Source organism: Crinia signifera, chromosome 3 (assembly GCF_055691185.1).
Source record: "Crinia signifera chromosome 3, ASM5569118v1, whole genome shotgun sequence".
In the NCBI taxonomy this organism is placed as follows: domain Eukaryota; kingdom Metazoa; phylum Chordata; class Amphibia; order Anura; family Myobatrachidae; genus Crinia; species Crinia signifera.
This window is the reverse complement of record NC_139219.1, coordinates 27587320-27604369: the sequence shown is the minus strand read 5'-3', so window position 1 is coordinate 27604369 and position 17050 is coordinate 27587320. Positions and strand designations below refer to the sequence as shown.

Sequence of the window (17050 nt, the reverse complement as noted above, 5' to 3'; positions counted from 1 at the left end):
TTTACAGATGCAGGTGGTCTTCTGCTATATACCGGCAGTAGTCCTGCGTCTCCTGGTCTGAGATACCAGCTCACACAGGGCCTTGTGCCACAGATTCTGCCCACTGATGGCACCGCAACGCCCAGTCGGCTTCTGCACTCCAGAAATGTTTTACCCCTTTCACATCCCACTTCGAACCCGGGATATTGCCAAGTCGACCCGGGTCGAGGTGCAGTGTCATAGCACCAAAGTGAATAACCCGGGTCGAGCAACCTGCCAATTGGTATACGGTCGCCAGGGCTACATACATTGGGTTAACATGGGTTTAGGTCGACACCTCAGAAGGTCGACATGCCATTAGGTCGATATGGGGAAGGTTGACAGTCAAAATGTCGACATGTTTTTTTCACTTTTTTTGAGTTGACATGTGCCGACAGGCGGTATTTCATGCTCTACAATCCATGCAGGGGGACCCGGTCACTCTGTCTATAATGGGGCGTCCTGGGTTCAGTGTGAAAAGGTGTGATCTGGGTCAGACCCAGGGTTGCAATGTGAAAGCGGTTTACAATCCCTCCCCCCCCCCCCCCCCTCTCTAGATTAACCCTGCACGTTTTAAATGTATCACAGGCTCAGTCTCCTAGTGCAGAAGTTTCAGTCCCTGTCTTCTGAGCGGTCCCTGCAGAGAAAGCTCCGCACTGTCTGGGCTCCGGCACAGAGCCAAGTGTATGTGATTAGATTACCCGAGGCTCCAGAGATAACCTGCGCATCCTATCAGATTGCATTATACAGTCAGGTGACTTACAATGGGCTTCCTTATCTAATAACTGTATTATCTAACATTCTGTTACAATGGTTCTTATTAACAATTACACACACGACCCGTTCCGGTTCCGGCAGCGGCATGAACAGCCGCATGTGAGAAGCGCTCCGCTGCTGACCGGCTCACGATCACCTTTTACTAGGCTTTTAAGCCTCCAAACGACCCGCAATCGCCTCACAGCCTGAGTCCGGAGCCCCCGGCCCCGCATGGATAAAATCCTGGAGGACATGCCAGGTTCCCGCTCCCGCACAGCCAGAGCCAAGACGCCAGCCTCTGCCACTCCCAAGATGGCGACCGCAGCCGAACACACGCGGACGGAGGAATTGAAAACAGCCCCTCAGCCTCCCAGAACCAAGCCGTCCTCACCCACAACAGCTTCCATCCGCACGATGAATGCCCAGCCAGCCTCCCCAGAGACAGGCAATAAGGTAACCCCGCACTCAGACGACCCAGTCACTTACGGGGAAATGGTGGGAGCGATAAGGGCTGCAATAGCCCCCCTGCTAGACGCCCAGACTGACAAGATAAACTCACAACTAGCACAGCTGCACCAAAGAGCTGCGGAGGTAGAACACAGAGTGGGGGAATGCTTCCAAGACATAGCAGAAATGAAGCCCATGATAAAGCAACACTCCTCAGACCTAATGTATCTGTACAACAAAGTGCAAGACTTAGAAAACAGATCTAGGAGACAGAACTTGCGCATAATTGGCTTACCAGAGTCACTAAAGGGAAATGATCTTTTCCAATTTATCAAAAATAAACTGCCTGAAATGCTACATATCCAAGACAGGTGCTCAGACATGGTGGTGGAGCGTGCACACAGGCTGGGCCCACTGCGCCCACAGGAGGGCGCCAGACCCAGAGCAGTCATCTTCAAGACGCTTAACTTCCTTCACAAGGAGCTTATTTGGACAATGTCCCGCAGACACAGAGATCTCACCTGGGAGGGCCATCGTATCCTCATATTCCAGGACTATACTGCAGAGTTGATGAAACAAAGAAAAGAATTTTCACCTGTTTGCTCACGTCTTATCAAACTCGAAAGGAAATTCGCCTTAATGTACCCTGCGAGACTTAGGATCTACGACGGCACCGATTATAAGGATTTTATGTCGGCACGTGATGCAGAACTTTTTCTGAGAGAGGAACACATCCGAGACCACGGCCACCCCCAGATGTCGGACTGCGACTAATCCCCCTACCACACCTGACGAAAGAGGGTACCCGAACACAGCCAAGCTTGGCCGTCCGAGTGGACACCGCCGGAAAAATGTTTTTCCCCCTCACCCCCCCTCATGCTAAAATTGCTGTCCGGACACTGTTCCAGAAGAAACACGCAGTTGAGATCTTCTACCGCCGGACCAGGTTTTGGGGTGTATTGTTAAGCTAATGTTACAACTGTTATAACTTGTTTTAAGTTTTATAAAGTTATATAACAAAAGTGAGCTGGTAGGCATAGGAGCCTATACAGCGCAGACGCAGGGAGAGATGAGCTTATCTCCCCCAAATGTTAAAGGAAGCAGGCCACTATGGCTACTAAGTTTTGATTTTATTTTCTCCCCCCCCCTACCCCCTAGTATAATCCAACTCCCTATCCAAACTCCCCAGGGAAAGAGAGCACTTCATCCCGCACATCTAAGATGTAATCCAATTTTGAATGTTAAAACCTTTGTAAATATGTATCTAGCGATCTCCATGTATGGCACTTAAAATAGGTAGCTGGAATGTGGGAGGAATCAACTTCCCAGTGAAAAGAAAGAGAATTCTGGTGTACTTAAACAAGCTACAATTAGATATAGTGTGCATCCAAGAATCACATTTGGTACCACAAGAAGTTGTTAAATTAAATATGTTAAAGTGGAAAGTGTTAGCCTCATCCTCTCACAACTCGAAATCTAGAGGTGTGGTGATTATAGCAAAACAGAACATAGATTTAGAAATATTGAAAACTGTTGCGGACCCACAAGGCCGCTTTGTATTGTGCCACCTGAAATATGAACAGCAGGAATTTCTTTGTTTCAATGTGTATGCTCCCAACCAATACTCCAACCCCTTTTTCAGACAGCTAATATCGATATCATCCCCCTTCCATCACCTCCCAATGATACTATGTGGAGACTTGAATCTTGTCTCCTCCAACGCCCTAGATAAACAAGCACATCACACCCCATCACGTAAACTCCCTAAATTCGGCATCCCAAAACTATGTGAACGCCTACAACTGATAGACGCCTGGAGGGTCTCACATCCCACAGAGCAAAATTTTTCTTGTCTAGCTGCAGCCACCAATAGAATGTCTAGGATTGACTATATCTTGCTCTCCCACTTCTTGTTTCCCAAGGTAGAATATGCAGAAATGGCCCCAATCCTTCTCTCTGATCATGCTGTAGTACACATTAAAATTCACTTCACCAATAAGCAGACCCCAACAACAACATGGAGGTGCCCACCTGCCTTAGCGTCATCAGTACACTTGAGGGACGCAGTATCAACTGCTTGGGACAATTATGCCAAAGAAAATAGAGAAACAGAGGAGGCGGACCCCCTGTTGTTCTGGCAGGCGTCCAAACCCACAATTAGAGGAGAAATTATCTCCCACATGGCTTTCATAAAAAAGAAAGCAAAGCGGGAGCAATTACAAGCTCAACTAACGCTTACAAACGCCTTCCGGGAATACAGGACCTCCCCCTCCCCCTCAACTAGAGCCACATACCTTGACGCAAAGAGGACCTGCGAGGCCTCGATAGAAAAATCTGAGTCTATTTACTCTTTCGCCAAACGAGCTAGGTTCCACAGATTTGGAAATAAATCCAGCAAATTACTTTCCTCACTCCTACAAGGCCAAAGACCCCCGGCAACAATACGCCCCCTTCGCAAAGCTGACAATTCCTACACTACAACAAACCCCCAGACAGCACAGGTCCTATGTGACTTTTACACCAATCTATATTCGGCACCAGAATCAGAACCTACAAACTCCCAAGAATTCTGGGAAACCATTACAACCCCCCAAATAACAGAGGAAGACTCACACCTCCTCACCCAAAGCATCACACCACAAGAGGTTGCAAAAGCCCTTTCGGACCTAAAGGCAGGTAAAGCACCTGGCCCAGATGGCCTCACCCCAGACTATTACAAATTACTAGCCCCTAAATTAATCCCAATTCTCACTAAAGCCTTTAATAAAATTCTAACGACAAATGAGATGCCCAGCCACTTTAATTCAGCTATACTTAGAGTGATCCCGAAGCCAGGTAGAGACCTGGCTCTGCCCAGCTCCTACAAACCAATCTCTTTATTAAATATTGACTATAAGCTACTTATGAAAATCATGGCAGAACGTCTTAAATTGATTCTTCCCAGAATAGTACACATAGATCAGACAGGCTTTGTTATGGGAAGAAGCTCCACAATAAATATAAGACGAGTCCTGTCGGCAATTCATGCTACCCAGTGTGCCATGTCGGAGGACCCAAAAGCGATACTATCACTCGACGCAGAAAAAGCCTTCGATATGGTACACTGGGAGCACCTACACAATACACTACGAAGATTTGCCTTCCCAGAAACATTCACTCAGTTCCTATCAACGGTATATGAGGGAGCATCCTCGCGAATCATATGCAATAGCCTACTATCAGACCCATTCCCCATCCTAAGAGGCACGAGGCAGGGCTGCCCTCTATCACCTCTGCTGTTCGCCCTGGCCTTGGAACCACTAGCTATTCACCTAAGAGAATCCCCGGAATTCCAAGGAATCCAGATTCGTAATATAGATCTTCGAGTTTCGTTGTTTGCAGACGACATGCTCTTATTCTTGTCCCACCCACAACACGCAATACCGAAGATCTTCCAAATTTTACAGAAGTTTGGCAGTTTCTCGGGCTATAAAGTAAATATAGACAAATCCGAATTATTACCTTTAAAAGGCCCCCCACCCACATTCCCACCAGATGATATTTTAAATTCCATCAAAATCCAAAAATCCCAAATAAAATACTTAGGCATTCAGATCCCGAACAAACTCACAGACTTATACAAAAAAAAACTACTCCTTTATCATACCCAAAATAGTGAAAACCCTTACAGACTGGACCTCTTTGCCCCTTTCCCTTTTGGGAAGGATCGAAGTGGTGAAAACAGTTATATTTCCCAGGATAATGTACCCCATGCAAATGCTACCCTTAAAAATTGCACCTACAGACATTAAAATCTTGAATCAAGCCTGCTCCAAGTTTATATGGAATGGAAAGAAACCAAAAATAGCCTGGGCCAAACTCAGCCTTTTAAAGGCGGATGGAGGCCTTGGTCTACCAGATATAAATGCCTATTCCTGCTCCCTATTAGCCCGTGTGGCATTGGGTTGGCTACAGGACTCTGACTCCTTTTCCCTATGTGAACTGGACAAGGCTGCCCTCTTCCCATATTCACCCAAAGCACTCATCCATACACCAAAAAATAAAATCCCCTTACAAATATACAAAAACCCATTGTTCCAAGACATCCACAAGGCCTGGCACCTGACATGTAGAGAAATAGGAATTGACCCCCAGAGCACGGAATGGATGCCAATCTGCGGAAACCCTCTTTTCCCCCCAGGAATAAACAACCCAGCTTTTAACAGACTTGAAAGGAAAGGTCTAAAATTAATCTCCCAAGTGTTTGACCCGGGAGGGAAAATCCTACCCTTCTCTGCCCTCAGAGATAGCTACGGCCTTCCTCCTAATGCCCTATTCCCAATAATACAAATCCAGCACTTTGTGCAATCGCTTTCTACCCACAATATAATGTCCTCATCCCACTCTATATTAACCTCTTGGGGCAACAAACTCCAAGCTGGTACCTTTAAATCAAAACTCATATACAAAGAATTACAAGAAAAATCTTTATTAACAACACAAGAAAAGACAAAGATAGCATGGGAACAAGATATCCCCCTGATCCAGGCCACTGACATATACAAATACTACGAATCCACAATGAAGATCCTCCAGGCTTCGGCCTTACAAGAAACACACTACAAAACAATTCACAGAGCCTTCATTTCGCAAAAGCAAAGAAGTTACTTCGACCCTTCTGAGACTGGAAAATGTCTTAAATGCGGCTATCATTCCGGTACTTTGTTCCATAACTTCTGGACCTGTGGACACATTAAGAAGTTCTGGTATAAAGTCTTGCATTACATAGAAAGTCACTTTTCACTGAAATTAAAACTCTTACCCACACCAATACTCTTCTTAAACTTTGATGAGTGGCTTCTCACTGACAATCAAACCTATCTAATACCATTCCTAACAATTTTGTTCACGGTGGCAAAGAAAACTATACTGAAGTCATGGATTACACATCGCAAACCAAATCTATCTGATTTGGAGGAGATGATGAACAGTTACATGACGTATGATAGATATAACAATATTCACGCTACCCAATCCCTAACAAAAAGTTTCCTGATAAAATGGAAACCCTATATCAAAATTAGCCCAATTGCCACCCAGGACAAAATTTTAGAATCCCTTGACCTACTCTCACACTTGAAATAACTAACTAAATATACAGATAACATAAACACCCCCCCCCCCCAAAGGTCCATACATAGATAACTCACACATCCCCCCCCCCCTCTCACTAACTTTCAGACGATTTATACTTTTATATGTTAGACATTAAATTGATTGCTCTCAATCCCCCCCCCTCCCCCCCCCCCCCCCCCCCCCAGGAATACCTCAGACCCACCCAGAATCACACCAGGCGTAGATTACTTACCTTTGTAGAGTTGTTACCTCGACAACCTGGCCCATGAAACTACCATTGAAGTACCTATATGACAACAGAGCCCCCGGTCATCTCTTAGAGTCAAGAAGACATAGGTAACTTAGACCTAGGAAAGGGTCATATTGTTGCGTAAGCCAGCAGGCTGGCAGACAGAACCAAGAGCTCACGCCCCCTGGACCCCGAAAGGGCGCTTCACCGCAGCAATGTCGGCTTTCTCCCCATTGATGTATGTTTTTCTACGCATTCATACTCTAAATGCATGTCCTGTTGACAAGTGCAATTAAGTTTTGAGATGTTCTGTACAACTTGAGATGTACCATGTATGTTTTGATACATGTTTTGTATGTTTGGTTTTACTATGGAAAAAAATACAAAATCCAATAAAAATATTTTGAAAAAAAAAAAAAACAATTACACACACATTAAACACCCTATGTATTCCTCTTTGGTCTTCTGTAGAACAACTGTATTCCGGACCAAGTTGGGCAGATCTGGTTATAAGGAGATTGGTCTGTCAGCATCTTTCTTGACTTTTGATGCCACGTTGTCGTTTTGCTTCCTGGCCAGTAATACATTTTATAAAAGTGATATCTGCAAACATACTGGGGGTAATTCAGGTCGGTTTGTAAAGAACATTTGGTTTGCGAATGGACAAAACCATGCTGCACTGCAGGTGGGGCAGATGTTACATGTGCAGAGAGAGTTAGATTTGGGTGGGGTATGTTCAAACTGAAACCTAAATTGCAGTGTAAAAATAAAGCAGCCAGTATTTACCCTGCACAGAAACAAAATAACTCACCTAAATGTAACTCTCTCTGCACGTTACATCTGCCCCACCTGCAGTGCACATGGTTTTGAACATTAGCAAACTAAATGTGCTTTGCAAACCCACCTGAATCACCCCATTGTTTGGAGAGTTTCAGGAGGAAGCTTGTTTGCAGGTAACGTAGAGATTTCTTGGTGGAACTAACAGTTGCTTTCTTCTGACATGTAGGTTGCCAGTAAGGTTTTGGGAATTGCAGCTTCTAAAATTCACATAAGTGAGACGAGCACCAACACGGTTCCAAACGCATCACCGACGGCAGCGTCAGTCAGCTCTGACCTCAACGGCATGGCGATATATGTAAGAGCCTTGCAGGAAAAACCTCTGGACTTATAGCACACATTTACTGCATGTACTAAGAGAAACAGTCTCAGATGAATTGGGGTATATTCAATTACAGTCAAAACTGTCGTCTTGTCGGAAAGACAACTGTTTCCGACCTATTCAACCCTGGCTTCTTTTTTCCGACAGGTTGGAATACTCCGATCTATCGAAAACCAGGTGGATTGGCAGAATAGCCGCGGATCCACATACCTTGGTTTTGGCCCCATTTCCGTCAATCTCTATTCGACATACAAAAATGTCAGATTGAGGCAGGGAGGACGGTGGCGGAAGAGCAGCAGCAGCTCACCCAGCACTGTCCTCCCATCCACCGACCACTTCCTGCGTCACTCACCCGTAATGCCGAGAGCAGGCCACCCAGCGCTGTCCCGGTTCATGCCACCTCCCGGACACATATCGCTGCTGACGCGCTCACCGGTCCTGGCGCCGGCCGAGTGAGCATCAATCAACGGCCAAATCTGGCATTCGGATTTGGCCGCTGCATGGAATAGGTAGTGTCTGATCCATTCCATTGGAAATTATGGATCAGACAGTAATTGAATATACCCCATAGTAGGCAATTGTTTAAGGAAGCAGGGAACCAGGACTAAGGGGACAAAGACAAGATTCTGGGCCAGGTGTATCAAGCTTCAAAAAGTGATATACAACCAGCCAATCAGCTCTTACCTGTCATTTTTCAAACCCAGCCTATAACATGACCATTAGGAGCTGATTGGCTGGCTGTTTATCACTCTCCAATTTATCTCTTTTTGAAGCCTGATACATCTGGCCGTCAAAGGGAGCAGATTTGAATGATATCACCAACGATTTCCCTTGAATCTCCTGGTGAACTATATAATGCATATACCCAGGAAACCTCAATTTCCATTTATGTCCCCTTCATGTGACCTTTGGGGCCCATTTACCAATGAATACCTGTGGCTAATTCCCTGAAGACCCCCGTTTATGTCTTACCACCTGTATTAATGCATCCCTATCATTACAGAATGCTTGCCAGACATTACTGCAGAGACTGGAGCCATACAAAAAGTCTAACCCTAGTGGGACATGGGAGAGCTGGGTACGTATCTGTCTACGTTGTAACCAAGTGGTCAGTGGCGTAACTATACATTTATCACCCCTTGCTCAAATGGTTTCTGCCTCCCCCCCCTATACATTAATTATAATTTTTTACCTACATGCCCGTTGCCAGGGATTTCATGCTCATTCCCAGTTGGTTCATGCTCACTGATGCCAACTTTCAAAGGTAAACGCGTCATTTCTGGGTAACGCTATATGCACTGCGCTTCCATGACACCCGCTAGAGGTCCTGAAGGCCCAAAAACTGGCTTCTGGCCACATTTCCCATATGTACTAATCCCCAAATAACGAGGCAGTAGCTGGAGTGTTATTATTTATGCGGTTAGTAATGGCGCGGTAGGTTGTAGGATGTACTACACAAGGTTGGTACATCCCACCTGTAATGTATTAAACATCCTCACCACAGCACAAATCTGCCTTAAGACTGCCAGTGTGCAGGGATAACAGTCCCTGTTTTCTGTTCCAGGTAACTTCAGCCTACCAGGACCGTGTGAGTCTCTCAGCCACGGGATTTTACAGGTAGGTCGCTGAGCCGTCATGCAGGGGAGGAGAAGGGACACTTACAGGTATATTTGGGCAAAATGATTGCGATGGTCACATGATTGTGAGATTTTGATCTATTTGGGATATTTTGTCCATTTGGATAAATTTGCCTTAAAACATACAGTACAAGGTGGTCTATAAATGGTAATAAGGCAGATGGGTGACCGGGGAACATTAGAGGCCATCCCTTCCTAGATATTTCTCTTATACATTGCTGATACTATCTTATCCCATCATCCCTACTGTATATAATATTATACATATATAACAGTGCCCCCTTGGGGCTTCTCAGCAACATCATTGATTGGGAGCAGTAAGGGGGAAAGGGGAGGCTGGGGTAGGTGTGTGTGTGTGTGATTCTCCATCCCAGATAGCTGCCCCATTTGCACATATATGTATAATGGAATCTGTTTCCATCCAAGGATCGATGGTATTGGGTATGACCCAGAAAAGAATGAGGGAAATCCCAGCAACTACTTCAGCTACGGGGTAGCGTGCTCTGAGGTCGAGATTGACTGTTTAACCGGTGACCATAAGGTATAAGTAACAGACACACGCACACACGCACACTGACATGTGCCATACAAATACACGGTATTATTACAATTCTTTATAATGATAACTTTATTATTCTTACTTTTCTTATAAATATTACTACTAATAATACATAAATAAACATATTTTAGCATTGCCTAAGTAACTATCAGCAAGACAAGAGGGGAATGTACAAGAGGGCAGATCTGTGGATATTTTGTGCCAGTCTTGGCGATATGAGATTTTCGGGGTGATGCACCCTGGTTAACAGCACACGCAGCGGCAGCTTTGCCAGTTCTGACAGGTTAATTTTAAATAAGTAAATAAAGAAATGTGTCCAAGGGGTAACCGCTGGAGCAGGCTTCAAACTCACAAACAGAGGTGCAGAGAGATGGGGGTGCTAATTACCCTGGCCAGGTCTGATGGAAGGGCCACTGGGGCCCCTTTTACCTGACAGCAGACATTCTTCTTAACTAAGCACATACAGCTTTATGCAGTGCCGCAGTACATGTACAGGGTACATGGCACGCCTCCTATGATTAGGCCACTCCCTTTGAAAAGCACCTGGGCCAGCCCAGGCTCTGTACTGCCCTGCTCATAAAGCGGTCACTGCAGTCCATTAAGATGATCTCAGAAAGGTGTCGGATGTGTGATGGGCAGGGCCTGGAAGGTGGCTAGAGGGCATGTCATTGCAATCGGATGTATTCAAAGATGTAGAGCCACAAGCGTCGGAGGCCACGGTCAGACTGAGACACGGCACCTGCCATAGTACCGTTGCAATTTTCAATGGTGGCGTATAAGGATGCACCAATAGGATAACTGTGTGAAAGTGGTCCTCTCAGTCCTTGCGCATTCTGTGGCACATAAGTACACAAGAGAAGGGTTGCAGAGCTTCTGGCCTAGCTTTGCCTGCAATTAGCCCCTAATTGCATAGTTATACCATACTATCCCTTTAAACTGCGACTCAAATGAATTTCACAAGTTCTGTGGCTGGCTGACTTCAAGCCTGCAACATGGTGCCATGGAACCTGTGTAATCTTTGAACATCTTAGTGTAAAGAGATGTATGGTAACCCTAATAATGTGCCAGGTGCAGCCATGCCTTATAGTGTAGAGAAGGCATTATGGGCCTAAAAGCAAAATCTCTCTCCATGCTGCATTGCAGGTGGGGCAGACGTAACATGTGCAGAGAGTTAGATTTGGGTGGGTGTGTTCAAACTTTAATCTAAATTTCAGTGTAAGAATGAAGCAGCCAGTATTTACCCTGCATAGAAACAAAATAACTCACCCAAATCTAACTCTCTCTGCACATGTTACATCTGCCTCACCTGCAGTGCAGCATGGATTTGTCCATGACAAAAGGAATTTGCTTTTGCAAACCAACCAGAATCACCCCTTTAATGTGGCGTTACCAGGTAAATACACCTATATACTCAGCCCTGAATGGAATCACAATACTGTCACACTGTTACTATGGGTTTCCACGTGGACTGTTCCTAACCGTTCCTTTGTCTAATGTTTTTCCAGAACCTACGCACAGATATAGTGATGGATGTAGGCAACAGTCTTAACCCAGCCATAGATATAGGTCAGGTGAGTAATACTGAATGGCGCATTATGGGGGTTGGACTGGCTCACAGGCAAACTGGGGGAATTCCTGACGGTTCCATTGCCATAGCCCCCAACCCCTCCTCTGGGGGTCAGTAACTTTGTGGAAAAGGATCTTGGATGAACTTGGTCCCTTGGTTTGTTTCCATGGAAATAATATCAAAATGCAACCTCCTGCCAATCAAAGTGGCATACCCTCCAACATGACCCATTGCATTCGGTACACAATGCTCTGCTCCTGGGCTTCCCTCTTAATGTATGAGTGCCGTCACCTGAGTTGAAACACCCTCTTGTCAGTTTCCTAGTTCCACACAGGTGACGGCAATCATACATTAAGAGGGAAGTCCAGGAGCAGAGTATTGTGTACCGAATACATTGGGTCATGTAGGAGGGTATGAAGTGGGTGTTCCTGACATATGCCTGTCCCCTCCTTTTATAAAGAGGCCCTCTTCTGTGTACAGCTTGTGCTATTTAATGATTGACCATGTGCCATCGTGGTAGATGGCCACACCTACTTTAGTGGATAGCCACACCCTTAAGCTTGGGCCTCTTCCACTGCATTCCCTGGTGGGCTGTACTACTCCAGTCCAATACAGCACATTATGATAATGTAATCCCTATGTGATTGTTTCCGGCCAATCCACTCCACTACAGCACAGTTTATGAATAAACCTTTCCTTGCTCAGATTGAAGGTGCGTTTGTACAAGGACTCGGCTTATTCACCTTGGAAGAGTTAAAGTATTCCCCGGATGGCAACCTGTACACGCGCGGCCCCGGAATGTACAAGATTCCAGCCTTCGGCGACATTCCGGCAGAATTCAACGTATCTCTCCTCCGAGACTGTCCAAACAGCAAAGCCATCTATTCCTCCAAGGTAACGTCCGCCAGCTCTCCCAACGCTCCGTCTACAGCAGGCACATCCAAAATGTGCACCCCCCAGCTGTTGTGAAACTACACATCCCAGCATGCCTTGCCATAGATTTAGCATTCCCTAATGGCAAAACTGTGGCATGGCATGATGGGATTTGTAGTTTTACAACAGCTGGAGGGCCATAGTTGGAAAGTGCCTGCTCTACAGGATTAGTAAGGAACACATGGGAAAGGGACAGAACGAGGTTGCTAATAATCGATTGCATTGTTACTTACAGGCCATCGGGGAGCCTCCGCTTTTCTTGTCGGCCTCTGTTTTCTATGCCATCAAAGATGCCATCGCTTCGGCCCGGGCGGAGTCCGGCGTTACTGGACCATTTAGGCTCGACAGTCCGGCCACCCCGGAGAGGATCCGCAATGCCTGCGTGGATGAGTTTACCAAACTGGTAGGTATCTGTCTGGGTATGGGTCATAGGGTTGACAGTCAAAAGGTCGACCACTCTTGGTCGACAGGCCATAGGTCGACACAAGGAAAAGGACGATATTCCTTAGATCGATATGGTCAAAAGGTCGACACAAGCAATAAGGCGGCATAGAAAAGGTCAACATGAATTTTTCACTTTTTTTATATCAATGCCGACATAGGACGACATGGACACTGTGTAAGTGTACCACATCCCCTTGAATGGCTCGATTCACTGGTCATGCTTCAAGCTCTATGTCTAATTTGTAAAGTATGAAAAACATCACCATTTATGGAAAAAAGCGTGAAAAACCCATGTCGATTTTTTTCAATATGGGTGATTACATTGTGATTACAATTTGACCCTGTTGACCCCCATCTGTCTTAGCCAATGGCACCGTGCTGTGACCGGGCTATTAGTTATTCAGCCAGGCAAAGAAACGATGGGCCTAATTCAGACCCCATTTCGATGGTCGAGAGGTTCCGATGGTCGAGAAGTCCCCATGAAACGCTGGGCGTTGGGCACAAGGGGCACAGACAAAAGGTTGACATGGAAAAGGTTGACACATGAGAATGTCATCATGAGGTTTTTGGTATCTGTGTCGACACCTGAGCACGTGAACACTTAATGTAGCGTTGAGTCCACATGGACGGTAACTTATAAAATGTCCTATAGTCAATGCAACCTAGTGCATCTCAACCTTTTGTCAACGTCGACCAAGTGCATGTTGACATTTTGGTGTCGACCCAGATACTGTCGACCTACTATTTGGATACCACTGACAGTGGGCATCTCTGAGTTTTTTTGCGGTATTTAAATAAACGTACAATTGGATGAGGATGATTTTGAATCAGCCCCAGCATCATTTTCATAACTTATTGGGGTCAATTTACTAAAATTGGAGTTCTATTGACGATAGGATGTTGCCCATAGCAACCAATCATATTCTATTTCTTATTTACTTAGCACCTTCTAGAACATAATAGATAGAATGTGATTGGTTGCCCCCATCTAGTGTAGAACTCCCTTCTTAGTAAATTTAGCCCACTATGTTTAATTGGTAATTGTGATAACAATATGTCCGTGTTGTCCGTCTCTCTGTTTGTACCATGACGGCCTCTTCCGCGTTGTCTCTCTGCAGTGCCCAGTTCCGGAAGCAGGAACCTTTACACCGTGGTCTATTAGAGTATAATGAGGGACGTAATGAGCCGCACCCAGAACACACACGTGACATCCGCACCCAGGAGACAGATCGCTGAGATCACGCACAAATCACCCATCAATCTGCAGCATGAAGGCACTTTATTATTCCTTGTATTGTTTTGGGGGGAGGAGTTTTAATAATTTATGATCTTTTAATTTTACATGTAATTTAATAATAATTGTATGCCAGTGTTAATTCAATATGTGAAACTGTTTCCTGGCAGCCATTAGGTGTCGTAAACCAACGACAGAATATTTTAATTTTTGCTCGGAAAATGCTGTTTATTTAAGCACCAATTATGACTTAAATAAATCATTATTTCACAAATGTTTGTATTTGGTGACTTTAATCATAATTGCAAACATATGACTTAACAGCGAGGGTAGAGGGGGATCTAGTGTAGTAATGTAGTGCAGGGTATATGGGGATGTAGTGTAGTGATGTAGTGCCAGGTATAGGGGATGTATCATTTGGATGTAGTGCATGGTATAGGGAAATGTAGTGTAGTGGTGCAGGGTATAGGGGGATCTAGTGTAGTGCAGGGCAATAGGGGATGTAGTGCAGGGTATAGGGGGATGTAGTGTAGCGATGTAGTGCAGGGTATATGGGGATGTAGTGTAGTGATGTAGTGCCAGGTATAGGGGATGTATCATTTGGATGTAGTGCATGGTATAGGGGGATGTAGTGTAGTGATGTAGTGCAGGGTATAGGGGGATCTAGTGTAGTGCAGGGTATAGGGAAATGTAGTGTAGTGGTGCAGGGTATAGGGGAATGTAATGCAGGGCAATAGGGGATGTAGTGCAGGGTATAGGGGATGTAGTGTAGCGATATAGTGCAGGGTATAGGGGATGTAGTGTAGTGATGTAGTGCAGGGTATAGGGGATGTAGTGTAGCGATATAGTGCAAGGTACAGGGGATGTAGTGTAGTGATGTAGTGCAGGGTATAGGGTATGTAGTTCAGTGATGTAGTGCAGGGTATAGGGGATGTAGTGTAGTGATGTAGTGCAGGGTATAGGGGATGTAGTGTAGCGATATAGTGCAGGGTATAGGGAATGTAGTGTAGGGTATAGGGGATGTAGTGTAGCGATGTAATGCAGGGTATAGGGGATGTAGTGTAGTGATGTAGTGCAGGGTATAGGGGATGTAGTGTAGCGATGTAATGCAGGATAGGGTATAGGGGGATATAGAAAAGAATAAAGTAGCGCTGGTACACCAATGAACATTCACAGTAGTAAATTTAATAACATATAAAAAACATGTAAAACCACTTCAAAGGTAATGAACAGGGATCCGTTCCTATTTATGCCGCCAATAGTATCCACATATACTCCAATAATTCCAATAGTAAGCTCTGGATGGATGAAATACACAGTCCCCACGTATTAGTCACCAATTGGTGATGCAGCGTGGGTGGGTGGGTTTTATAGTTACCGCAATTGGGGTCACCAGGAGATATTGTTCCAATCCGATTGCATTACAGCAAGTGTCTCTCCAAGATGGGTGAGGGTAACAAAGTCCGGAGGAGTGGAGGAGTGATGGAGTGTGTGGCAAGATGATCACTGAGGGCGGCTGGTCCGGATCCAAGAAGAGGTGTGATAAAAGTGCTGGGGGTATGTAGTGTTCATTCTAGCACCCGCTATCTTTGAAAACCCATGCAGTTCCTCTTCCCTGTCTGGGGTGTCGCTGTCTGCTGTAGTGCTTTTAGCACAGTGTGGTCTGTATATCAGCACTGACATGCAAACTAGACCTGTGCTAGAAACACCACAGCAGACAGCGACACCCCAGGCAGGGAAGAGGATCTGCATGGGTTTTCAAAGATAGCGGGTGCTAGAATGAACACTAGGTATGTCCAGGGCTTGCGGCTGACGCGTTTCCCTGCATCTAAGTGCAGCTTTGTCAAAGGAATAGGGTATAGGGGGATGTAGTGTAGCGATGTAATGCATGGTATATAGGGATGTAGTGTAGCGATGTAGTGCATGGTATATAGGGATGTAGTGTAGCGATGTAGTGCATGGTATATAGGGATGTAGTGTAGCGATGTAGTGCAGGGTATAGGGGTGATGTATTGTTGGGATGTAGTGCAGGGTATAGGGGGATATATTGTAGTGATGTAATGCAGGGTATATGGGGATGTAGTGTAGCGATGTAGTGCATGGTATATAGAGATGTAGTGTAGCGATGTAGTGCATGGTATATAGGGATGTAGTGTAGCGATGTAGTACAGGGTATAGGGGTGATGTATTGTTGGGATATAGTGCAGGGTATAGGGGGATATATTGTAGTGATGTAATGCAGGGTATATGGGGGGGTTGGGATCATTTGGTCTATTGCATTATGGTCGAAAGTCATTAGGTCGAATCCATTAGGTCGACATGCTAAAAGGTCGACATGACTCTAGGTCGACATGGGAAAAGGTCGACATGATTCTAGGTCGACAGGTCATTAGTTCGACAAGGTCATTAGTTCGACATTGTCTATGTCGACATTCACAAGGTCGACATGGGGTTTTTCACTGTTTTTTTACCTGAATGTCAACACAGTCGACATGGACACAGTTTAAAGTGCACTGCATCCCCTCGCATCGCTCGCTGCGCTCGCTATGCGTCGGGCACGGTGCCTCGCTACGCTCGGCACACTATTTTATTCTCCCACCACGCCCTAGTGGATGGTAGGGCATGAAATACCGCCTGTCGGCACATGTTGGCTCAAAAAACAGTGAAAAACTCCATGTCGACCTTGTGAATGTCGACATAGACAATGTCGAACTAATGACCTTGTCGAACTAATGACCTGTCGAACTAATGACCTTTCGAACTAGAATCATGTCGACCTTTTCCCATGTCGACCTAGAGTCATGTCGACCTTTTAGCATGTCGACCTAATGGATTCGACCTAATGACTGTCGACCATAATGCAGTAGACCAAATGACCGCATCCCATATGGGGATGTAGTGTAGCAATGTAGTGCAGGTATAGTGGGATGTAGTGTTGGGATGCAATGCAGG

At 45.5% G+C, this 17050-nt stretch overlaps 1 protein-coding gene across 3 annotated transcripts in view; it reads left to right on the top strand.

Moving 5' to 3' along the window:
* XDH (xanthine dehydrogenase) overlaps window positions 1–14372 on the top strand; it is a 64951-nt gene extending 50579 nt beyond the window's left edge. For all 3 annotated transcript variants that reach the window (XM_083175514.1, XM_083175515.1, XM_083175517.1), the window contains 8 exons: window positions 7572–7700; window positions 8728–8802; window positions 9289–9341; window positions 9788–9902; window positions 11426–11491; window positions 12193–12381; window positions 12656–12823; window positions 13983–14372. In XM_083175514.1, coding sequence (XP_083031640.1) covers window positions 7572–7700; window positions 8728–8802; window positions 9289–9341; window positions 9788–9902; window positions 11426–11491; window positions 12193–12381; window positions 12656–12823; window positions 13983–14033 — 846 coding nt within the window. In that variant the 3' untranslated portion in view covers window positions 14034–14372. The remainder of the gene's footprint in view (window positions 1–7571; window positions 7701–8727; window positions 8803–9288; window positions 9342–9787; window positions 9903–11425; window positions 11492–12192; window positions 12382–12655; window positions 12824–13982) is intronic.
* Window positions 14373–17050: the final 2678 nt, after the last annotated feature.